The 25,522-nt window shown below is 45.8% G+C and overlaps 2 protein-coding genes across 14 annotated transcripts in view; one reads left to right on the forward strand and one right to left on the reverse strand.

The window, feature by feature from the left end:
* NBR1 (NBR1 autophagy cargo receptor) overlaps positions 1-18,277 on the reverse strand; it is a 28,510-nt gene extending 10,233 nt beyond the window's left edge. For 2 of the 11 annotated variants that reach the window (XM_044999566.1, XM_044999574.1), the window contains exons 1-15: positions 17,633-18,149; positions 15,364-15,474; positions 12,487-12,549; positions 11,126-11,144; positions 10,212-10,234; positions 9,199-9,417; positions 8,365-8,466; positions 6,943-7,160; positions 5,773-5,937; positions 4,963-5,169; positions 3,556-3,715; positions 2,724-3,011; positions 1,919-2,071; positions 1,304-1,379; positions 627-737 (exon numbers count right to left, since the gene is read on the reverse strand). In XM_044999566.1, the coding sequence (XP_044855501.1) occupies positions 627-737; positions 1,304-1,379; positions 1,919-2,071; positions 2,724-3,011; positions 3,556-3,715; positions 4,963-5,169; positions 5,773-5,937; positions 6,943-7,160; positions 8,365-8,466; positions 9,199-9,417; positions 10,212-10,234; positions 11,126-11,144; positions 12,487-12,549; positions 15,364-15,474; positions 17,633-17,773 (2,056 nt within the window). In that variant the 5' untranslated portion in view covers positions 17,774-18,149. Of the gene's footprint in view, positions 1-626; positions 738-1,303; positions 1,380-1,918; positions 2,072-2,723; positions 3,012-3,555; positions 3,716-4,962; positions 5,170-5,772; positions 5,938-6,942; positions 7,161-8,364; positions 8,467-9,198; positions 9,418-10,211; positions 10,235-11,125; positions 11,145-12,486; positions 12,550-15,363; positions 15,475-15,643; positions 15,662-17,632; positions 18,150-18,173 lie in introns of those variants that run through there. The other 9 variants (XM_044999567.1, XM_044999570.1, XM_044999572.1 and 6 more) reach the window with 9 other exon arrangements.
* A 186-nt stretch (positions 18,278-18,463) lies between these two features.
* Positions 18,464-25,522, forward strand: part of BRCA1 (BRCA1 DNA repair associated) — a 46,477-nt gene continuing 39,418 nt past the window's right edge. The window contains exons 1-2 of one of the 3 annotated variants that reach the window (XM_044999828.1): positions 18,464-18,507; positions 22,324-22,423. In XM_044999828.1, the coding sequence (XP_044855763.1) occupies positions 22,344-22,423 (80 nt within the window). In that variant the 5' untranslated portion in view covers positions 18,464-18,507; positions 22,324-22,343. Of the gene's footprint in view, positions 18,508-20,022; positions 20,170-22,323; positions 22,424-25,522 lie in introns of those variants that run through there. The other 2 variants (XM_044999829.1, XM_044999827.1) reach the window with 2 other exon arrangements.

The raw sequence follows: 25,522 nt of genomic DNA on the forward strand, positions 1-25,522 counted from the left end.
ATGGACCGTGTGAAAGGCAGCCTGACCAGGGCAGAGGCTAGCACAGGAAAACCTCAAGTTTTTCAAATATTATTACTTCTTTGAAACAGATACATTCCACAGTTCACTTCCTTTAAGTTAAATATAAGTGAGTAGAATCTTGAGAAAAGCGTGGACCAAAGAGACTGCAGTGTTCTGAGCATAACTCAATGCACAACTGCAAGGGGGAGTTCTGGATCAATTCTGGGGATTTTCTAACTGCTGTTTCTCACTGGATCTAAAATCCGCGTGAATCCTGCAATCAGAGTGGATCAGCCAATGGTAGATTATGAGCCAGGCATTCTCATTTGCTCCACCTTAGAAAGGGTTAACAAGAGTAAACATTTGTTTAAGTCACTAAAGTAGTTTGAACTCAGACTCAGCGAGCAGAAATGCTGAATAAGGAGGAACCATTTTCGCTGCATTTCAGGCTACAGTGGCAATTTAAGGCAATAAAAAGGTTGCAACGAATGCAGCTGGAAATACACACTGCTGCATTTGGTGGTGGCAGCAGGTAGAGTTCCTGGTTCCCACTTACAGACCTTAAGCTGCTAGCAACCAAGAGAAAATGGGAAATGATCCTGGGGACTCCAAGGGTGACTGCTTACCAGGAACTGGTTTAAATCCACTCCCCTCATTCTCCTCCTCTATCTGACCCAAGCCAGGCTTCTCTATCAGAGGGCTATCATGTGGCAGAGGAGACATGCAGGGAGTCATGTCTGGAAAATAAAGGCAAAAAAAAGTTTATTTGCATTACAGGAGGCTTCCTGCTAAACAAAAGGCAACCTTTCAAGCAATTAGCCATTTTTAGGTTTAGCACCACCCCCCCCTCAGGTTACTTGCTCCAAGGCTGATGGGGACCGTAGGTGTCATGAACAAACACCTCAAATAGGCTTATCTATGATGCTCCATTGATACTGGCTGGGTGGGTGGACAGAAGAGCAGCCTCCCTCGAGGTCCATCACCTTGTTCATGGTGATGTGAGTGAGAAAGGGAGTCAAGAATGAAAGCACAAGGGACCCTCAAGATTCCCCTTGGGCCAGGGCAAGGCGAATTCTGATCAAAGTGTGGAGAAGACACTGGAGCTTGGAAGAGCTCATTACTCTACCTCTGTGTCTCAAGAGGCAAAGTCTCGCATGCAGAGTGCCAAATCGCTTCTCCAGCATCACAGTCCATGGAGGCCCAAAGGGAGAATCAGCTGTCTGCATGACCACAGTCATACTCCTCTGTTCTAGATCTCCTGGAATGGGAGCTGCTGTGCACCAGAATTTAAGAAGTTCCTTACCAACAGGAGTGTTGTGCGGCACTCGCTCCAGTTCCTGCACAATGTTAATGTCCAGCAGCTCGAAGGACAGCAAATCCTACAGGAGGAAACCCCAGATTATTTCCATTAGTGTGCCCTGCACTGCAACCCCCCCCAGAACCTAGCAGCACCACATTTATTATAAATAAATCTACTCCACTTCTCCAGGGGCCTCAGAATTTCAGGCAGACTGCAGCTCTCTAGTAGGACTCTTATGTCCAATGCCGAAGAATAGTTGTGTTTTTAAAATCAGTGAATGGCCAGAAAGAGGGAGACTATACAGTGGGAGCAATGCACAAACAAATGCCCTTTATTAGAGGCAAAGGAGGGAAGGTTCCCATATAACTCAGCGTGGAATAGGTTCTACTCGGGTAACAAGATGGGTGGCATTCCTATTGTAGTGGCAACAAGTTCCCACTACTGGTTGCTCCAGGGAAATAGTAGTTTTACTGAATCAAGAAAGCTGTGGCCTGTATTTTCCTGAACCCAAAACAACTGACAGTTCAAGAAGACAGGCAACTAACCCCTGTGAATATCTATGCACTTAACTAAAACCAGGGCACAAAATCTTCTTTTGCCTTTAATTTAGTATTTTACCTGTGCAGTAAGGAGATCAACTGATGGGATGTAAAACTCTCTCTCGCTGGGGATATTTTTAATCTTCAGAGGGATGCCTGGCACTGGCAAGTCTGTCTGCTCCATCCTCTCACCAGCCTCCTGGCCTTCCGCTTCTGATTTTGAAGAAACCACCTGCAGAAAACCAAGGGTGGGGAGGAGATACATCCCAGAGGCACCTTAGATTAACACCCTCTGATGTTTGCAGGAGGCTCAAAAATATAGTTATATAAAATATGAAGCCAGAATGTTATGTAGAAGGACAATATAAATATGAAAAAAGCCTCATTCCACCTACTTGGAGCCTTATGGACAGGTGCAAATATCGTAAGAGTGGTGTCTTGCAAGGTTTCAGTTACAACAAAATCCAAAAAAACCCAGCTGTAATATACTACAACAATTAATTCCAGGTTCGGCAAAGCAGCAGGTAATATGGGAGGCAGGAATAGCTCAGTGGTTTGAGCACTGGCCTGCTAAACCCAGGGTTGAGAGTTCATTTGGGCCATTTGGGGATTTAGTTGGGAATTGGTCCTACTTTGAGCAGGGGGTTGAACTAGACCTCCTGAGGTCTCTTCCAACCCTGATAGTCTATGATTCTATGTCAGCAACTACTTCAGCAAGAAAGTTAGGCCATCTTTTTTAAACAATGGGAAACAACTGAAACAATCCCCAACACTAGATCAACACTGCGGGCGGATGGAAGTAACTACACCATTGCACCAAACAGAAACAGACGCTATTCTCTCTTCCATAGGCAGATTCTATCATATCAGTTTGAGATACTTGCCTCATTTCTACAGGAATCTTTATCCTTTAGAATAGAACTAGAGGTCTTCTGATTCCTCTCCAGGCAGGCAGTGACTGCGGAAGGATCCACAACAATACTGCACCAAACTCTGGGCCCAAACTGCTCCCCCTTGTGTGACAGCCGCCAATGAGAAGCGTAGGTCCCTTCTAGAGCAGGAGCAATAAACTCGACCGAGACAATCCCCACTTGCCCTGCTGGCAGGGATGGCACCAATACGTCCTTTTTTTCAGAAGACCCCAGGGTCAGATTTCCCCACATGAATTTCAGCTGAAGGATAAAAAACAAAACCAACTAGTTTATTGGCACCCTAACCTCCCCCACACCACCAGCTCTACTCTTCCAGTGGAGGACCTGTCTAATGAACCCTTCAGACTTTCTATGTAAGTCGCAGTCACGGCAAAGGCTGATAAAATATTGATGTTTCAGTTTTAATTTTGGTCTAGACTAATGAAAGAAAGAGGCTGCGGTGCTATGGTCAGATGTTTGTACGTGTGATAGAAGCAAAAGCTGATGTATGATAGAACGACCATGCTGTGGGACCCCGCCTTGGCAAGTCACTAACTCAATATAGTTTCCCAAGGTTATGGTGGTCATTAACCCCTTTTTTCCAGTCCTCTGCCATCTATTCCTGAGGACTGCAAGAAGCGTACTCTTCTATGAACAGACTAGCCAGAACCTGAGGCAGGTGTTGCTTTGACCGCAGTCAGAACCAAAATCCCTGTCCATAGCCAACACACACAAACTTAACCTCCTGGAACTTACTCAAGTGATTTACAAGTGTGAACACAGCAATAGCAAAGTGGGGGGGCACCTTGGTGTCTGAGCTCCACTCCACGTTGCCAGTGTTCTTCATTCGCCAGTGCTTGATAAACTGTGTCCCTGGTTGTATGCGAGTCCCATCAGGCAAATTCTCATCCACGAACGCTGCACTCAGTGTAGGGACAACTGTTGGGCAGGGCTGGATAGGACTCCTGAATACAGAACAAAGCACAGAAGCCGCTCTGAAACTGACTGAATGAAGCAGACTGACCTATTTCAGTTGTCATCCTCCTCCTCAGCCTGTGGAAGCAGATCCAAAGCCCTAGCATTTTAAATAAATATCTTCAACTTAAGTTTTAAAATCCACCATTTAAGCAGTTGGTCTTCCTTTGCTTATAGGGGTCAAGATAAAACACTTTTCTGAAAACTTCCCCAAGTATAGTTACAACATTTAAAGATTTATATTAATGAAATAATTTGTTCCCAGCTGGTTTACTTTCATTTGACAGTTCTTTGGCCTAGATTCAGCAAAGCATTTAAAACACATACTGAAATGCTTTGTTGAATCAGAATACTAGTATCTAGTCAGCCTCATCATTTCCCCTGTTAGGACTCTCCACAATAGATGGGTTTCAATGTTCCCCACCCACCCACACAAAATTTGGAAGGAGGCTTAGGGACATGTTAATTTAAACACAGTTTCAGGTCCTGCACTACAATTCAAATTGGTGTCCTTTAAAAAAAGTGGAAATATTTCCTATTTAGCAAATAGGTAACACAACTGGATCTATTAAACTCTCCATGAGTATAAAGTAGCTCCAACTAATGTTAATTGGATTCAGACATACGTAAAGGGAAAAAATACACCCCAATGATTTTAAGGGAATGAGAAACCAGAGATATTATATGTTTTAAATCTGTACATGCATAAAGTAGAATAATGGAAAAACTCAAGCAGACTTCTCTACGTGAAAGACTCCCATTTAATGAGACAAAAGGGTGCTATAGCCTCCATTCTTACCTCAGCATGGTCTTGTGCAAAACTGTGCACATGGAGTACAGACTAGATTCCCAAAGGAGCCAGTCAGGAAGACCATAAAAACATGCAGTCTGTTCAAATGAGGCACCAAGTCAACCTCAATTTATGCTGCCCTCCCTCCCTGTTACACCACCTCAGATTTAAACCCCTCACACTCTCCCAACTCACAACATGCCCAGTTTATGCTCCATATAAACCTGTTATCAGATTTTTGGTAAGGGATAGGATTTTAACAAACAGCATCAAACCTTGCAGTCCTCAATAGGTAAAAGCTCTCATGGACTCTCACTGGAGTCTCCAGGATTTAGCCTTTCATTATTTCATAAAATTCTAAATGACATTTTAACCTCATTGCATCACAGGATCAAGAAATAGCACAGCAATGCACAAAGCGCTGCTCTGGCTCCCAGCATTCCTTACATGAGGGCACTGGGCTGCAGGCTCTCTGGTTTGATAGCGGGTGAGCTGGTGATCTCCAGCGCATGGACAGAGTTCCACAGGTGAATCTTCCTGTGCAGCTTGAGCTGCTTTTTGAGCTCTCGGACTTCAGCCTTGCGCTGTTTCTTCTCCGCTCGTAATCTTTGCTTTTCTGCCTTCAGAAATCTTTTGTCCATTTGTTTCTGGAGCCTGCAAATAAAGATATCCAGCTCTGTACAACATACACTTGGCAACCAAATTGGAGTTCAGCTTCCAACAACATAAATTCTAATTCTGCCAGGAATGTTTCATGGAACGCTAAATGAAAAACCTCAGGCTTCTATGAGCAACATCCCAGTGACATCTTCTGAAGGGCACATTTCCCAAAGGATGCAAATCTGCGACACTACCTGAAGAGTAGCTGGTGAAGATATTCAATGTGGCCCTGATGAAAGAGCTAACCCACGGAAGCCACATTAACATATGTGGTATCACAGGGACATACTGAACTCGTTAGGTCCTGTAGAACCCAGCTATGAAACGAGAAAGGAGAAGAAACTTCTGCCTAACTATCTCTTCCACCTTCTTGCTGAAGAGTCTAGGACAGTCTTGGATTTAATGTGGCACAGTATGCTACTCTGCTTAGTCGTCTACTCCATATTCTGGAAATAATGCATATGCCAGTTTCTACTTCTTGCTTTCTTCTATATCCACCATAAAAACCTAAACAAAACCCCAAATATAGGCGTTTTCAAACTGCCTCCTGCAGACCAGAAGAACATTGCCATGTAACTGAGGCAGCTACGCATTTACCTAACTTGCTCCAGAGTAGCAGGGAGACGAGGAGAGAACTGCCCAACGCTGTATGTCTCAGAGACACATAGAACAGGTCTCCGCAACTTCAACAAGACATGATTAGGATCATGTGCATATGTCCCTGCCTCACACGGTTCACAGATACTGTAGGCTGGGCACACACTGCAAAAGAAGTAAAGGCAAGCAGGTTACTTAAAGACATATAAAGGAAGGTAGGTGGGTAACACCCCCATCTCCCTAAAGAAGCAATCACTGCATCGGAACCTCTGCATATTAGGCAAGACTACTTGGGTGGAGCAGGAGCCGGCTTCATCATTTGTGCAGCCACCTCTATCGGGAACATTCTTTCCAACCCAACTCCATCCAGGACATTGAGTCATTTTCTCCTTAGTGTCACATCTTAAAGCATGCCCTTTCTCAGCTCATGAGTGACTGACTGCAGATTGTTTGCAACAGAGGGTAAGAAAGACTAAGCAAAATTCTCTGTAAAATATACTGCAGTACAGTGGATGATACAGTGTAGGGGACAGGACACCAAAGCTCTTAGCAGCGTCCCAGGGCTTTAAAGCAGATGTACTGATGAAATGGAATTAATAGAAGTATCTCAATCTGTACACTCTGAGTGACAGAGGAAATATACATCAGATTGAACTATGTCAATAGCTACAGTTGCTATTTAGGCCATAAGAACAAAGCATTTATTTTTACAGAAACTCAAATGGCAGCTGCCCCTTTTTATGGGATTTGTGTTATCATACAGCACTTAAGAGACCTATCAGTAAGACCCTTATAAATGTATCTGTAATGCAGGATTCAGTGCTTTGAATTCTGATGTGGCTATGGAGAGGAAGAGGAGAAAAAAAATGTGCAACAGCCTAGTAACCAATCATGACCAACAAGAGAACTATTTACTGAAGACATCATGATCTCAGATCTAGGCCCCTATGCCACTGAGAAAGTTGTCAAATCACCAAAAGTACTGGCACAGTTGCTGATTATTCAAGACATGCAGCAATGCACACAGGAGCATCTGAGACAAAGATCACACCCTGTGAATTCAAACTTTGGAGATTTTTCCAAGTGCCAACAATTTCTCATCCTATAATGCATAGGCATACAACACTGATATGTCACTCTTCTAAACAACCAGATGCCATCAGACTGTACCTGCACTGGTAGCGGATCCCCACAATCTGGGCGTGGCAGTTGCTGCAGGAGATTAGCCAGTCACACTGGCTGCCTTGTGTCGACTGGGTCTCTGGAGCAGGCTGTGCTATTACGGTGGAGCTGCTGGATGAGTCTGGGGGCTGATTATGAAGGATGAGCTTCTCACTTAGTTTTTGCTCAAGTTTCTCAACAGTTTCTTTAACTACTTGTTCCCTAAACTGAGGAAAAGAAGGTGGTCACCAATGGCACCTGCCTGGACAACTTTAGGTTTTGGTCCACATAGTCCCAATATTCCCAATTTTTAAGACAGAAAGTTCATTGTTAATTCCTTTTCCTCTCCTGGCATCTTCCAGACTGAAATCAGTGGAGTATCACCCTCCTCAGACAGTCAGTTGGCATTTTACAAAATACCAAACCACTTATTTTAATGAATCAAGTTTATAGCAGAAAAGCAAACAGAAGATTCTAAATATTGACTCTATGGCACAGCTTCCCAAGCAAGTCAGGTAGCTCTGGGAGTTAGGTAAGTTTAGTATTTTCCCTTAAACTCCAGGTTTGCATGGACCTTCCTAGACAGCAAGCAGGTCTCCAGCCTTCATTTTTAGAGGATCCCTAAAAGTCTGAATCCTGCCTTTACTTACCAGATCCTACTTTAAATATCACTAGCTAGCGCCTTATAAATAAGGGGCTGCTTAGTTTGTGGTGCTATTATTACAGGGATCATTATGATTTGGATTAGTTCAGGAAGGTAGTATCTGATTATTCCTGGCTAGTCATCTCTCCTGTGAGTTTGTGTATTAAGGAGCTGATCGACGACAACGATATTAATAACCCATATTAACAGTCTATATGTTATACCCACTTGTCTCCAAAGAAGTGTTACCTTTAGTGGCCTAGCCTCTCTTAATTGCTCTGTTTATGTTGTGGTTCCAAGTCTTTAGAAGCCCTGAGGGCTACACCTGTTGAACTGGTCAAACAGGACTTTCTAAAAGCGGCACCATGTTCTATGTAAGTTCTTCAGGACAATGACCATGAGATCCTAAGGGCTGTGTGGAATGCAACATGGATTCTACCATGAGAGTCTCCCAATGGAAAGAGGGAGAATCCCTAAATTACTCCAACCCTTGTCAAAGCTAAGATGATTTAAAATCAGATTGGACAACCCTTGTAAATGTTTAACAGGGAACAATCCAGCTTTGACAAGGGATAGAGCAGTTGTAACATTCAGTGTGGACCACATTTTAGGAAACGGCTACACTATAGAACTGTGGTGGCTTCTTGATATTTAGAAGCCAAGTGCCATATGCTTTAAGGAAACCACATTAACCAGACCTATACTTGTAAGAAACAAAATCCTCCCCCCATCCTCCACAGTGTCTCACATAAATCTTTGAGAGGACAAAGATCCAAGGAAATACTTACTAATTCCAAGTAGCTAGTAAACCACTCTGGAGGCTTTTCATTGGTCCCTTCAGCTTCGTTTTGATTTAGCTTTTGCTGTAGAGCCAAAAATAAACTGCAAACCTTAAATATATAATTTCCTTGTATGTATCTCCAATTAATTTGGGAGTAATCAACAAAAACACCAAGTCCAAATATATACCACCACCACCCCCAACGAACAGCTAGGAGAGTTCTGAACATATTCCCCTCAAACACCTTTCACCATAAACAGAGTTTCAGTCTCCTAGAAGAACACTGGAAGCCACGTAAGCAAGCCACTGTCTGCATACACTAAGTTTACTGAAAGCTTCCTCCATTATTAGCATTAGATGCAAAATTACACACTGACAGCTAGAGAAAATTACTTGAGAGCAGCTAGTTTGTAGCTGAAAATTACAGAGGGAATCAAATTTCAGAGTGGTAGCCGAGTTAGTCTGTATCAGCAAAAACAACGAGGATCCTTGTGGCACCTTAGAGACTACCACATTTATTTGGGCACAAGCTTTCGTGGGCTAGAACCCACTTCATCAAGGCTGTAGGAATCTAACAATCACACCTCTTCTAATATTTAAGACTCTGTCCTCAACATTAAGGATTCCTTCATCCTAATATCAGACCAAACAAATCTCCCTCAGTTACATCCAACCAACTTTATTGATTTCAGTGGGTTTGAACAGGTGCGACCAAGAGGCAAAATTTTGACTCAAGCCTCCATCTCGTGTACAGGTAGATGACTACCAGCCTGCAATAATATGCTATCAAGTGAAACATTTCAGAATCATTTGTTTTGAACAATGCAGCTCTGTATCCTACCTGTGCTGTGGTTTCCCTTTCAGCCTTTAAGTCCTGCCCTAAGGCCTGAGCAAGCATGGAATAGTGAGAGAGAGGTCTCTTTCCATCTTTGGGAATGGACAGGTTTTCTAATCCAGCTTTTTCACAGACTTGCGTGGAACAGGAATGCGAAGTTTCACTTGGAAGGGAGTTTACTTGATACACTTTCATTTGGAGCTGATTTCCTTGTGTAGCTGCAATCTAAGTAAACAGTGCATGATACATACACTTCCCATTCTCGCCATTTCACAAGCAACAAGCAAGTTTTCCTGAAGAGACATTTCCGTCATACCATTGTAGTATAAGCCAAAAAAGCAAGTGACATTCCAGACTACAGTCAGCTGGTCTCTATTACCAAATAAAATCATAAGTCATAATATAAATGGAAGGGAAAGTAGACAGAGCTTCTGTAGGTTTTGCTAAATCCACAACAGAACAGTTTATCTGACCTGATAAACAGGATGACTATGAAAAACTTTAGCCCCGGAGCAGTCAGGAGATTACTTCACAATTCTTTTGTTCTTGAATATTTAAACGTTATTTCAAAAACAGAAATTCAAAACTGAACCAAGTGATGAAAGGATTTTTCTTGTGCTAGTTACACAGCAAGTGGTTTACAGTTTATAGCTGCTCTAACAAATTAACCTTAGATACAGCAACTGAGCTCACCACCACTGTAGTTTACATTATTCAGGAATGCAGGTGATAAGGCCTTTAAGAGTCTGGAAGACCATGCTTTCGAGTCCCTTTTACATTCTCGGCATACTGTTTTGTTTTTTAAGATGGGAAACATTTGCTAAGTCAGTGTAACAATATTTTGGCCTGGAAGAATTATTCTAATAAAGTCTTCAAACTAGCATCTAAAACTAGACAACTTTACAACCAGGTTGTTCTGATTCCCCACATGCTACATGCCTGAGAAAAATCCAGCACTACATGGATTTCCATTATAGAGATTTTTGAAGATATTAGAAAAAGTTACAGGGACCAGTTACCTTCAGAGCTTCTTCATATTCCTCTAAAAGAAAAAAGAAGAAATGTTATGTCTGGGACATGGAAATAGTCACACATGGGGGCATTTAGCATATGCTATTTGGGTTCCTGTGTCAGGACATGAGTGCTCTTCCTCAGGGACTCAATAGCATTTAAAGGGCCTTCTGCAATTTACAAAAGTAGCACAAAAGATAGTATATGCACCTGCAGTCTGGCAATGTAACATTCCTCCCTTCATTTCTACCCATTTCTCATAATTCCCATACAACCAGCCAATGGATGACAAAAAAAACCCTTAGAACTCCGCAGAAGACCTGAGTGTCAGGACCTACCCGGGTAGAAATTCATGACATCAGCAGCCTTGATGGACAAAACAGCCCTTCATTTATGAAGCGCTTGAATGAGGAACATGATAAAGCCAGCATCCAGCACCCAAGCATGGATTCCCCATCCAGGGAAGTTTAGGGGGAGGAATGATTGGGAAGTGGTCCTGCTTTGAGCAGGAGGTTGGACTAGATGACCTCCTGAGGTCCCTTCCAACCCTGATATTCTATGATATTCTATGATTCTATGATCAGATGCCACTCAGACAAAACAAAAGCAGGACAATTCCATGAGGGCGACAGAACTAGCCAACCCTCCACAGGCTTTTTAATAACTACAATTTAAAAACCATCTCTCTACATAGCTTCCAGCAAAGATAATAAGTCAGGGAGGCAACAGAAGGATGATTAAAAGGAGAGTTTTAAGAATAGCAGCGCTATAGATTTTCAGAAGCCCAGACCTTCCCTCTTCACCACTGAGATGCCCTGACTTGGCACTGCCTAGCAGTACCATGTTTCCCCAGAAACCTAAGCAGTGCTATTATTTTACTGAAAATAATAAACCAAGTATGAAAAGCAAAGTAATACCTTACCTTCGCTATTGACAGAGACCTGTGAAGAGAAATAATAGTGAGCAAAAGCCACCACATCATTAATATTTCCTATTACTACTCCCCATATTTTCCAACTACATTTGAAAATGTATTCAAATAAAATTATTTCTTATTCAGAATTTCAGAAACACTGTCTTACTTCTGTTACCTCATCCTCATCTCCACCCAGGTGTTACTTCATCCTGTTGCATCTTGTTATTAACCTAGATTGTATGCTCTTTGGGTCTTTTTACTAGATTTATATACCAATCCCCAACTGAGGCCTCGAGGCACAATCCTGTCTACTAAAAGCAAGTTGGAGAAGATTCCATCCGTGTCTTTGGGCCATTGACAGAAACAATCATACGAGCAGGGTCTGACCTATTACCTTTCAAGGTGTAATGCTCAACTGAATTAGACACAAGCCAGCCCCATCTCCTACAGTTTGCCTGATTAGTAAGTGTGCACAGAAAAGTTACTAATCTGTAGCATAAGATAGATCCTATTTCATCACTACACACTGTTGATTCTGAAGATTCTGGGCAAGTTTAACAAAGAGAGTACCTAGTCTTCATAGGTGTGCCTTAAAAGGTAAAGGGAGACTCCATTCCTGTAATCTTTTTCTGGAGACAACACAATACTGATCTGTTTGCTAAAGCAAAGTACCAAACAGGGCTCTCCTCAAAGCTTCCAGAAGTGTTGTCTTTTCTCCCAGCATACAAGAAGAGCTGTGAGCTATCCAACAGGGGCAGTGTTCAGGAGCTATCTGACAGTTTTATTGTGATCTAAACCTCTAACTATATATTGAGAGGCAGTGAGTGTGTCAGGTTATGCCACGCAGGAAGTTACCCCAAAAGAACAATTACAAGGAGGCAATTTATTCACTCGGAAGGGAAGCATCACTTCATAGAGACCATGGAGTTTGAATAAGACATGCAAAGAAATTGAATGCTTCACATCATAGTAACAAACCTAAATTTTCCATGAGAACTAAGAAGCTAGGGCTTTGCAGTGGCTGGGAACACAAGAAGCTACAACCCTGTGAGTCTTCAGGAACAGGAACATCCCTCCCACATAACAGCATGGAACTACTACAGGTTTTCAGTAGGCCATGGGAGATGGCAACAGGACAGCAGTTTTCCATCTTTTTTAAACAGGAACATCTCATTTTACAAGAGGGGAAACCAGCAAAGTGAATCTTGCATGTGGAGCTTCAGCGTTCCAAAAGGAGTTAACTCGGACCTAACACAACACAAACCATTTGCCTGAACAACCAGCTACAAACCATCAATTGGTTACTGGCCTCACACTAATGTTTGGGGTCGGGGGGGGGACACAACAGGAATCACTAACATAAGTACCTCATCATTATCCTCATCCATGTATTTGATCTGAATGTTGTTTAGATCAAATGAAACTTTCACCTGCAAGTAAAAATAAAGAGTGAGACAGGAACTCAGCTAGTCATACTTATTAATAGGGGAGATGGTTAAACTCTCTCCCCTCCCATTGTCTCTCATTTGAGATCAATTAAGTTTTATGAAATCCATTTTTCTGCAGTCAAGTTACATCCCTCTCTCTGCCTTTCCTTTAGGCCTTACACAATTTAAATACCTATCATGACCAAGGGCAATACTCCCCTTTGATCCCTTCTTCCTTAGTTAATATGCACCTAAACCCAAGCTTCATTTAGCAACCTTTTCACTGAAATGGGATTTACACAAGGTTAATGGTTCTATTCTGTGTAAACACCCTGCGGTAAGGAAAGGCTGAGGCAAACTATTCTTAAGCACCTGCACTTTTACACAAACAAGCAATCAGGAGACATGGAATCAGGAATCATATGAAGAGCCTTTTTTCCACATACCTGCTTCACTTGTCCCCTTGGGTTTTCAGATACTGAAGCTACACAAGCACTCAGAGTGAAGTACCTTACTCCTGCATTACCCACTGCCTAATACTCTGCTCTGTGGGACCACACGGAATCTCTAACTTCATGTGTTTCAGATTCAGGAAAATGGTACGATGCAGCCATTCTGTATTTTGCATTAGCAGAAGACCCTGAATGGCTCCAAATGAGCCATAAACACAGGCAGATGTTTCCTACTGTGATAAGTCTTTGAGGGCCATGTATGTTTTCGCAATTATGAGATTTACATAAGCAAACAATCCTTTTCTTTCCCCAAGGAGATTCAAGTCTCTCTACTTGACAGAAGGAATAATTACATATGGGCCAGGTTTCTGCAATTCTGAGCCTAGTAGAGACAACCAGTGGGGATGGAAGACAAGTGAAAGCTGAGTTTCTTATACAGTAGTTTCCTGAGAAACTGAGCAACTCCCCAGTGTAATAACTACAATCAGTGTAGCGTATCAGGACAACAAATGCAGTTGTCCCCAGTAGTATACCCCAGAATCAGCACCTTTGAAAAGTGGTCTCAGCACTCCTAATAGAATCCGTCTCTGCAGGTTTATCATTGCAGATAATTTATAGATAAAATGGCAAAGCTCCCAGTTGAGAAACTGCAACACTGAATGTTTTGGAGCATCTGCCCCAGCACTCAAGTATCTCAATGGAGCTATAGGAAGCGCTGCAAGTGACTCATGTCCCTCACTCCCGGTGTGAGTAGGAAATTGGAGTACAGACCTGATGGTCCTGTCCTTTTCTGCCCCTTAGAAACATCTGAATAGCTTGTCATGCCAAGGAAGTATTTTGAATCTGAACTACAACGCCTCCCAGAACATTAAAGTGCCGCTCTCAAGGGAGTTAGTGCTGTTCAGTTCCTGAGTACAAGGATGAGAGCTGTGAAGCAGGGCCCTCTCCCAAGATGTATCATTCAAAGATAATAGCCAAGTCTTAGATAGTGATGGAAAGTAGAGATATAAACTGATAACTGCCCATTATATCAAGATGCATCTTTGTGAGGGTCTGAACAGAAGAACTAACAAACAAAAACAGGAAAAAGATGGGGGAGTTACTGCAGGTGGAAATGAATTTGGTGCATTATTTCTGCTATGGCTAATGGATTGTGAACTCTCCCAGACAGCTATTCCAATGAAAGAGTTTAACTAGAAAATGTTGGAAATGCAAATCAAATCTAACACTTTTCAGCGACCAGTCACCTACCATATGATATACAGATTGGTACAAGTGACTGTATGAGTCTACACACACAGCTTATATGCAAGATAAACACTTGCATCCAAAAGGCAAACCAGTCCATAAAAAAGCACTAACATAACAAGAAGCTGATAACTCTTATGTCAGCAATTCCACTGCACCTCAGAACAAAGATCAAGTTTCAGGAGAACCAGTCATAGCCAACGCAGAGAACCATTAAGGTACGTCATTTCCCTATATCTATTTTGGTCGGGAAGGGAATTAAGAGGTTGAGGACTAGTCAGTGCATTTGATGGTGGAAAAAGCCTAAATTTGAATCCTTAGTAGTTGTTAGTGCTGTGGAAAAGAACAGGATATGGAGACATTACATCTTACTTTCAGACAAGCCAAATGAAAGATTCATACTTTCACAATAAAATATAATTTCACCCCAAAAACTAGCTTGTTGCATCCAATTTTAGAAAACACAATTAACGGTAAAAGTGAACGAGATTGGTGGGATTTAGAGAGACAAAGAGAAAAAAAACAGATGATAGCATAATTATGACTCCCAAGGCTGAAAAGGAAAGGGAGAGAAGCTTCATTTTTAAAGTTTTCACAGATTAATCAAACATAAGAACTTCACTATGATTTTGAAATAACATAACCAAATTGGATTAGTATTCAAGGCAACTTGAGCTTTAGGTTAAGTTTACTAAGGCCATGTCTACACTGTATCAGCCATGTGCTCCTAGTGTGGATGCGGTTTATAGCAACAAAGCTGCACTTTTACCATACTGCCACCACTAAAGAAAACAAGATATACCAGTAAAAGTGCAGTTTTGCCAATATAACTGCATCTACACTAGGGGCTTCTATTGGCACAGCTACATTGGCCAGAGATACTTTTCTTCACATCCCTGACCAACACAGCTACGCCGGCAGAAATATGTAACATAGACGTAGCTAATAGCTTAATGAAGTCTAGAGGATCTTGTGTTTAACTGCATCAATAAAAGGAACTTTAAGAAATACAGTTGCCTATATTAAAAATAAATGTTCTTTAATTCCTAGATTTCTATGAAAGTTGGAAAGAGAAAGGATAGTATACAGGATTCATCAACACAATTACAAAACTCACCATGGCTTCTACATCAGCCCAGGTAGTGTTTGATGAATCTGAAACCAGGAAACTCTGAGTCTCACCTCTAAAAGTCACACTGAGGTTTACCTGGGGCTCCATGCTGTGGGGCTATGGAAAAAGAAAGATTGTTACCCTAAAATATGTTAAGACATTTCAGGCCAAAGTCTCTTCTGTGGAAACGGAATGCAACTCCAGTGACTTCACTGGAATTGTGAATTTAGTCCTTAATATTTAAGATTTGAACAAAGACTGTTAAAACAACAAAAGTGATCTTAACTGAAATGCTTGCAGCCCTTTTGTTTGTCCAGGAACTAATGACAGCTTTGCTCACACAAAGGACACATGAGTTTTCAGCTATTTCTCTTCACAAATTAGCCATCCAACAGAGACTTCAACTGGAGTCTTGGTTCCATGTCAATACTGGAAATTTGCTACACCTCTTCCAACAAATGTTTGCATTGCAACCTAGAGTCAGGCTACTAGTAGCAATTCCTTCCCTCAGTCCTGAAGGAGCTAGGATGTATTCATGATTGATCACACAGCTGAGTGAGTGATCACTGCCCTTTCAGGCAATCTCCACACAGCTTTTCTCTGTGCTTCAGGTAACCAAGCTTTTCTGGCACTCTGTTTTGTAGTCAATACATTTGTGAGAAGCAGGAAACAATAACTAGATTTTGCAGAACCTGCATTAACCCCACTGCTGCTAACCTTAGAGCATTAGGCAAGCCCGCTTGTGGTCCAGGGGGCCACTCCCAGGCTATATTTCCAGAGGAAACTGCCCTAAAGCTGATGCCAGCTGTGAGAGGGCTACCTAACTCCTCGATAGGATTTAAAGCCAAGGCCACTCCTTTCAAACTTGGATGCCCAGAACCCAGCTTTCAGGAGCTGAATGGTCTCTGGGATAACAGCTACCAGAGATCAGCACCCATGCAAGGCAGAGTGGGTGCCTAACTCCAGGTGCGGGATTCGCTGCCTGTGCTAATAACGCAGGCCCACAGGGCGGCCAGGTAGTGAGAGTGCAGTGCCTTGTCCATGCCTGGGGGCTGAAAGCAGGAACGGGGCAGGTAGAGGGTACAGAGTCGGCGGGGGAGCAGAGGATCAGGCCGGGCAGAGGACCCGGGGCAGAGCTGGCCAGGCTGAGGGACCAGTGGGGGATCAGGGGGCTGGCGGGCCAGGCCCCGTGCCAGTGGGGCATCGGGGGGCTGTGACCGGGCCCAGGGAGCAGGGCCAGCGGGGGGGCGTGACCGGGCCCAGGGGGAATCGGGGGGGGGGGGGTTGTGACCGGGCCGGGCCCAGGGGGCGGGGCCAGTGGGGCTGTGACCGGGCCGGGCTCAGGGGGCGGGGCCAGCGGGGGGGCTGTGGCCGGGCTCAGGGGGCGGGGCCAGCGGGGGGGCTGGGGCCGGGCCCAGGGGCCAGTGGGGGATCGGGGGGCTGGGACCGGGCCCAGGGGGGATCGGGGGGCTGGGACAGGGACCGGGCCCAGCGGGGGATCGGGGGGGGGCGGGGCCAGGGCCCGGGCCCAGCGGGGGATCGGGGGGGGGCGGGGACAGGGACCGGGCCCAGCGGGGGATCGGGGGGGGGCTGGGACAGGGACCGGGCCCAGCGGGGGATCGGGGGGGGGCTGGGACAGGGACCGGGCCCAGCGGGGGATCCGGGGTGGGGAATGGGACACGGCCCAGGCCCAGCGGGGGATCGGGGGGGGGGGCTGGGACCGGGACCGGGCCCAGCGGGGGATCGGGGGGGGGGGCTGGGACCGGGCCCAGGGCGGGATCGGGGGGGGGGGGCTGGGCCCCGGCCCAGGGCGGGATCGGGGGGGGGCTGGGACCGGGCCCAGGGCGGGATCGGGGGGGGGGCTGGGACCGGGCCCAGGGCGGGATCGGGGGGGGGGCTGGGACCGGGCCCAGGGCGGGATCGGGGGGGGGGCTGGGACCGGGCCCAGGGCGGGATCGGGGTGGGGGGGGCTGGGACCGGGCCGGGCCCAGCGGGGGATCGGGGGGGGGTGCTGGGACCGGGCCGGGCAGCCGCGTACGCGGCTGGGGAGTGACGCCGCCACTCAAGATGCTCACATAGCCCGAGGCCTGCAGCGAGAGGCTTGTGACGGCCCCCGAGCACGGGGGGCGGCTCGGGGAGCCGGCTCGGAGTTCATGGATCTGCCCCGGGGTCGGGCAGGGGGCACCGGGGGAAGAACCCGGCCGGGCTCACTCTCCCCCTGGGCCGGGCTCACTCTCCCCCTGGGCCGGGCCACACCGCCGCTGGGGGTCCTTACCCGCCTGAGGCCGGTCCCGGCAGGGAAGGGGGGCGGTTCGGCGGTTCCCTGGGCAGGGGGAGGCTCCCGGCGCCGCTCGCTCCTCACTGTTGTGACAGAGGCTCCTAACATGGCGGATTCACCTCGTCTGCCCCGCACCATTTACTGCCACCCGATTGGTCTGCGCGCCTGCCACTCACAGCCTCCCTCCTTTGGATTGGTCTCAACGATGAGGGGTGGAGCCACGTGTCTGGGGACCACAACAATAAACAAGAGGGGCGCGGGAGGCTGGATCCGGGGCAGAGCGGTTCCCAACACCCTCCACTTCCGGGGTGAACTACCGCTGCCGGCACGCAGCCCCCTTAGGGCGGCAACTCCCGGCATGCACAGCGTCGCCGCCGCCGCAAGTTTCAGCGCACGACGTTCCCCGCCTCACCCGGAACCACAACTCCCAGGATGCCTCACTCTGAGTACTACAGTTCCCAGCATACACCGCTCCCCAGCGGGTCCGGCGTGTGCAGTGCACGCTGGGAGTCGTAGTCCCTGTTTGGGCGGCATGTACCTCCTAGGCTGGGCCTGGCTCCCAACATTGCCCCACTCCGTGAGGGACTCCAGGCCTGCACGAACACCAGGCTTCGCAGCTCGCTTTCCGCCCGTGACGGAATAAACAAGCCCAATGGTCACATGGGGCAGCACAGCCAATCAGGTGTTCTACCCTAAGTGACCCTCACTTCCGGGTGCGCGAACAGTCATGTGGCTGTGGGGAGCCAATACGGAGAAACTCTTCTCCCCATGTGACGCGAGCTCGGATATTTGATTGGCTGCTTGGGTGCGGTGGTTTCCTAGGTGATGGAAAGGGCGCGAAAAGCCTTCAGATCGAGCGAGGCGCTGGGAGAGTGAGTGTGCGAGAGGGCCAGGGATTGGGGAGGGTGTCAGGGCCGGCGGGGATGTGTGGGGTGGTGGACAGGCGCGGGGGGCGGGTAATGCCTGGGATGGGGAAAGGGAAGAGGAAATGTATGGGGCCGGCCCTGGGGTGCATGGGTGGGGCAGTAGGGGAGGGGTAGCGGCTCGTCGATGGGGCAGGACGGGGGACGAGGTTAGGCAGGGTTCGGGTGTGGGGTAGGGGTGGGAGTGCATGTGTGGGGTAGGGTGGGGGGTAGGCCGTAAGCTAGTAGGGCTCATGGGCAGGGCAGGGCCTGGGGAGGTTGGTTAGGCCCTAAATTGGCAGAGTTCAGGTGTGGGATAGGTTCCTAAGCTGGTACGGCGTGGGGGTGCATGTGTGGGGCAGGATGAGGGGGTAAACCCTAAACTGACAGGGCTTGTGGGTGGGACAGGCTTTGGGTGCAGGCCCTAAACTGTCAGGGTTTGGGGATGGGGCTGCATGTGTGGGGCAGGGCCCTCGGGGTGTGTGGGGGGGTAGAGCTCTAAACTGACAAGGTTTAGGGGCTGGGGGGGATGTGCAAAGCAGGACCTCTGGGGGTTAGCGGCCAAGCTGGTGCAAGGGGTAGGCTTGATTCTGGCAAGGTTTAGGGTGGGGGACATGTGTGGGGCAGGATCGGGAGGGATAAGCCCTAAACTGACAAGGTTTGGGGGTAAGGGGCATGGTGTGACAGGGGGTGGGGTGCAGTGAGTAGGAGCAGGAGAGAGCTCTGGTTGGGGGAACCATTACAGTCTCTTGGTTTGGCTGCCTGGGCGTATTTGTCTGAGGAGGGCCCTGTGGAAGCAGGGAAAGCTTCAATAAGGATTTGAAGCGGATTTTAATGCGTGACAGTCAGTTAGCAAGAGTCAGGCCATACTGTAACCCTAATGACGTGAGACTTGTAGGAGCAAAGATAGTGCGAGGCGACAGGACAAGAACTGTGTACAAAGTTATTACGACCTTGCAATCACTAACCAAAATGCAGGCTTGCTTTTCTTAGGAGTGAGACAAATAAGATAAGCCTTTCTGCTATGTATAAACAAAATGTATTTGTTGCTTTTTACTGTCTCCATGATTGCTAGAAATTGTCTGTAACAAAGGTATAAAGGCTTGATGTAATTGTTTACCAGTTGAGAGACCTGTCCAGGACTGGGGCGACCCTGTGTCCTATGGCACTCTCTCCCTCCATTGTAATTACTGGAGAAATAATAAAGTATTTGATTTTGCTGCACCCAAACAAAAAGCGAGAACTGAGTTTTTCTCCGACAGCCCCCACTGTTGTGGTTCTGGGGTGTCAACACTCATTCTCTTTAAATGAGGGACTGCTGTGATTGCCCTTGGGCTCTGCAGTTTGCTTGCCTGTCTATCCCTCCTTTCACCTGTTCTGTTTGTGAGGACAGTACTAGGCTGTCTGCCTCTTGTTGCTGTCTTGGTTTCAGCGTGGCTGATTCTCCCTTGGTTATTTCTGTGTTTACTTTTGTCTTTGCTTCAGTGTAAATTTAAGACATTGCTGCCCCCACCTGTCTGAGCTTCAGAACTGAGTCTATGCAATAATCCCTTTCAAGTGAAAAGTCTCATACCTGGAAACTGCCATCCTTGAATAAGGTGGCACAGAGCATCCTTTTGGTTCAAAATCTATGTAAGTGCCACCTGCTTTTGCTGCTGAGAGCTCACTGTGACTATATCATGTTTTGTTTCTGGTCTCCAACTGCACATCATTTGAATAGCCCATACTTGTAAGATCTAAACTGAGTTCAATCAGTTTTGATTTGTGTACTCGTGCCCTGATACCCACAACTCCAAAAGCTGGTTTTATTCCTTGTGTGATCTAATAGGTTTTCCAGATTCCAAGTCTACTATGTCAGCCAAGAGGGTACAAGATTTCTCATTCTGCAGACGTATGATGTGCATTGCCACTTGCTCAGCTACAGACCTATACTGGAATCATCAGCAAACAGCAATAAAAGTAGTAATAATTATGTTTTTGTCCCATTAGAATCTTTGCAGTGGCCTCTCTAAAGTATTTCACTATGTAGGTATTTAATTAAAAAAAAAAACCAAATTAAGTAGTAGGGTGGTGCCCAGAAGCCACACTTGAGATGAGGGCCCTATTATGCTAGGTACAGTGTTTACACATTGTAAGAGACAGTACCTGCTCTGAAGAGCTTATGGTCCAGATGCTTAAATAATGGGGAGGGATAACAGGCATACAGAGGTGAAGATCCATTTTGTGCTTTCTTGCATTTCATTTGAGCAGCAGAGCAGTTATGTACATATAGAGAATCATTTCTAAAGATTTTATGCCAGGGGCTAAAGGGACTACCGTTATCAGATAATTTCTCATGTTTTCTGCAAGTTAATGTAAGAAATATTAAATGTTTTATGTAAATCTATTTAGCTTTTCATTAGCTCTGGAAACTGTTCATGTGCAAGGCCCCGATCCTGGAAGCATGAGTCAGTGGAGCTCAGGATTGGACCTCCTCACAACTAGGGCTACGTCTACACTGCACTTTCCTCGGTAAAACTTTTGTCAGTCAAGGGTATGAAAAAAACCCACACCCCTGACTGACAAAAGGTTTACTGATGAAAAGCGTTCGTGTCGACAGCGTTTTGTCAGTGAGAGACGCTTTTCCGCCCACAAAGCTACCGCCCCTTGTTGGGGCTGGTTTTATTTTGTCGGCAGGAGAGAGCTACACTGCACACCTTACAGCAGCATGGCATAGCCTAAGATACTTGTATACCCTAACCATTTCCTGCTTTGACTATTACAACTTCCTCTGGCTGGTGAGTCTTGCCCACATGCTCAGGGTTTAGCTGATCGCCATATTTGGGGTCGGGAAGGAATTTTCCTCCAGGGCAGATTGGCAGAAGCCCTGGGGAGTTTTTGCCTTCCTTTGCAGCATGGGGCACGGGTCGCTTGCTGGAAGGTTCTCTGCACCATGAAGTCTTTAAACCATGATTTGAGGACTTCAGTGGCTCAGACACAAGTTTGATACAGGAGTGGGTGGGTGAGATTCTGTGGCCTACATTGTGCAGGAGGTCAGATTAGATGATCATAATGGTCCCTTCTGACCTTAAAGTCTATGATTCTTGACGTGCACCTCATCCATTTCTCTTCTGTCCAAAATTCAGTTGACAAAATAATTTCCTTGTTAGCTGCTATAACAGCATTTCCCTCACAACCTTGAAAGCCCTGCACTTGTTCACCAACCCTCTGCATATTAAGGTCAAATTCTGGCCTTCAAGACTATGAGATTCAGTTCCTCCCTATATCTTTTAATATAATCTACTTTCATGTCCTCATCTGTTCTGTCCACCGGTGATGCCAGCTTTTGACTTCTCACATAAATCTCTGCTGTTTTCTATGCTGCCTTCTGTATCTAGAAAACTCTGCTGAAGCCTATTCGCTAAGGCATCACCCTCACTGCATTCAGGTCCCTCCTAAAGACTCACATCTGCCCCAAAGCCTCAAAGAAATAAACTAATTCATATTTTAAATGAAAGCTTGGAGAAAAAAAGTTGTTCATCAAGAAGTGTACATGAGTTCGCTGAGTCGCCATTTGATCTTATTTCTGTTACTTTCCCCACTCTACTCTATTCCTCTAGTTTGTGGTCACCTTCATATGTAATGTCAAGTCTGTATTCTCGATTGTAAACTCTTTAGAGCAAGGATCCATCAAATTCTCTGAGGAGCCTAATACATGCAACATAGTACATATTAATGTAGTAATGTTCACATTGCAGGCAAATGTGAATGAGATACTATGTGCCAGAATACATTTCTTTTTTGTAGATTGTGTTTGGAATTGAGGAATGGAGTCGTCTGTGGCTGCCATTGGAGATGTGCAAAGTGTGCTTTTGGCTATGCAGAAGAACTTGGAGTGCCCAATATGGTATGTCAGGGGAAGAATCTGGACTTCATACTGCACCAGGGTGGGCAAACTTTTTGGCTTGAGGGCCACAGCGGGGTTCCGAAACTGTATGGGGGGCCGGGTAAGGAAGGCTGTGCTTCCCCAAACAGCCTGGTCCCTGTCCCCTATCTGCCCCCTCCCACTTCCTGCCCCCCCTGACTGCCCTCCTCAAAACCCCAAACCCATCCAACCCCCCCTGCTCCTTGTCTCCTGACTGTCCCCTCCCAGGATCCCCTGCCCCTAACCACCCCACCCCTGGGACCCTACCCCCTATCTAACCCCACCACCACCACCCCCAGTCCCCTGACTGCCCTTACCTCTCTCCACACCCCCACCCCCTGACAGGCCCCCCCGGGACTCCCACGCCTATCCAACCGCTCCCTGTCCCCTGACTGCCACCTGGGACCCTCTGCCCCTTAGCCAACCCCCCTGCTCCCCACCCCCTTACCATGCCACTCGGAGCACCAGGACTGGCTGCTACGCCACCTGGCTGGAACCAATCTAGAGCAGCAGGGCAGGCCAACAGCTCTCACAGTCACGCTGCCCGGCAGGAGCTCGCAGCAGGGTGCTGGCAGCATGGCGAGCTGAGGCTGCGAGGGAGGCAAGACAGCAGAGGAGGGGCCAGGGGCTAGCCTCCCCGGCTGGAGCTCAAGGGCCGGGCAGGACGGTCCTGCGAGTCGCAGTTTGCTCATCTGTACTTACTCTATGCACAGCCACAGCTGGGGCCGTTTGGAAAATGAATATTTGGGTTTTGTGAGGTCCAAGCTTTCTGTATCTCGGAGAGTTTATTGAGAAAATACTTGCATCTGCTCAGATCTAAGCATGAAGATTTAACAGCACCTGGATACATGTAACAAATGTGTTCTAACAAATCCTGCCTTTATTAACAAGGAAGCATGAATCTCCCTTAACTATTCAGTAGTGGGGTGGGGGGGAAAAACTGGAACTGGCTGGATCCAAGTGCAGCTTGTGAGAGAGCCTGGATCCTGCCTGTTTGTCTCTACACAAGGTACATAGTCCTTCAAAACAAACAGGATGTTAAAATGTTAAGGGTCAGAGTTAAAGCTAGGAAATTCAGAACTCTTGATGAATTTAGGACAGACTCTTAATTTCTAAGAACCACATATGTGGTAGAGTGTGCATTTCATAGCAAATAATTCAGGGATGAAAGGTCTGAGTTGAACTTTAAACAAGCTTAACATCTAGCTTTTGCCCCAGTGACTAGAAAATGACTTGGCCTAACTGCAGTGGACATGTTATGGTGTGATCTCTTTCATTGTAAAGCCACAGTGTAGGAGACTGTATTCTTTATGACTAGTCAAATGTTGCTGTACTACCTCTTCCGGAGCATTTAGGGTGTAATAATGCTGGTGCTTCTTTGGTAAATCTCTGAATCACTGCATGATTTGTTATAATGACAATAAATAGTGAACCATTTGAGAGCAGCTAAAATTAAAAGGTCATAATTGCTCAGAGAGAAAATATAATCCAACACAGTTGTCAAGATTTTGCTTTCAGGTTTCCCTGGTGCACATTTTCTACCATGTTCTGTTCCCCGTATGTGTGTGGAGCTCCCTAAGGGACAGTAGAATATCTTGTGTGAGGGGAGAGTTTTGCCCAGTCGAACTTTCACCTCTCATTGATGGGAGAACTCTGAGAGGCAACATGGATTTGATTCTTAAAGCTAACAGCATATTTGCTAAATAATAAACCATGGAAAAATGCATAGTCTAACTTAAGAACCACTAAGCCAGAGAAGCAGTAGATGGCAATATTAAAAAATACTTCTGGGATTTTACAACACTTACTAACCTCTCGTGGTAGTAATTATAAAGTAAGCAAAAAGCTGTGGATACTGTGGAGGTTGGGTCCATTTATTTTGCATTTTCATGAGAATCTAAGTAATAAAAGTGTAATCTTTCTTTATTACTCTAGCAAATTATCAATTTTCAAAGTTAGGAGACTCGTAAAAATTAAGGATGCAGGAATGAGAGTTAATGCTGATGCTGCTTTTTTGGCTACTATTGCTGTAGATTTTGATATTAGCAATTATTATTTAGACTATTTTGCAGCAGAAACTGCTTTATTTGCTTTGCAAGTAACAGTCATTTTGAGGTAGCCTTTTAATTGGAGTCATTGTGGTACTTGGCAAAGTTTATATAGCATGTTTTTCTTCTCTACTTTATTCACTGAGGTTCATTGAGCTGAAATCCATTTCTGTGGCAGCTGTTGAAGAAGAATGGTAGCAGTGAACAGAAAATACTTAGCCTGTTCTTACATGCTGCTAATTTCTGAGATTCTGGGATTCTGAATGATCTGTCCTCCTGATGTGGATACAATAACTGTGAAACCCCTAAGGGTTTCGCAGCATGACTCGGCCTGTTAACAGCATGCTTGCCTAGATGTATGACATTTTATCTAAATAAAGGGGAATTTTTCCACATGTTGAAGGTAGGTTGTACTTGCTGTCTTTAAGATGGCTAAAGCATGGAAACTGTTCAAGTAAATCCATTAGGAGCAGCAAAGAATTAGGAGCGTATCTCAAAGCCACAACAACAAAGGATTCAGGGTCAAAAGTGAGTTAATATTTTGAAGCCGTTCCTGTCTAACATGTTTTAAGAACAGTTGAAAGAGTTAAAATGACTCAAGCCAAGTTATTTACTGAATGTTTCTTTCTGTACCAGGTGGATTTTGCTACTGTAATTTCCTACTGCATGTATTTGTTTTATTTTTGTACTGAGGCTAGAGCAGATTTAACTGTTTTGACCTTGTCTGCCCATGCTCACAAGAAATGTAGGGTTCCATCTGGTGTGCCACAACTTAGTTTTGAAAGGCAGAGGAAATGGAATTTAACTGTTCTACTAAAAATCACAGTGTGGCAAAGGACTATCCCCAGTGGAATAGTTGTTCTAATCCCTTTCTGGTTTTCTTTTGTTTTTACTCTTTTCCCTCTGTCCTGCTTAGAAACTCATTTCATATCTTCCCTCTAGCAATAGTTGCTTGTGTGTGGGAGTGGGGGAGGGAAAAGGTGGGTTGGTGGTAGGAGATCTTTGAAGTCCTTACTTCCTATTAAAACATAGT

The sequence above is a fragment of the Mauremys mutica genome, chromosome 25 (genome assembly GCF_020497125.1).
Source record: "Mauremys mutica isolate MM-2020 ecotype Southern chromosome 25, ASM2049712v1, whole genome shotgun sequence".
Taxonomy (NCBI): domain Eukaryota; kingdom Metazoa; phylum Chordata; order Testudines; family Geoemydidae; genus Mauremys; species Mauremys mutica.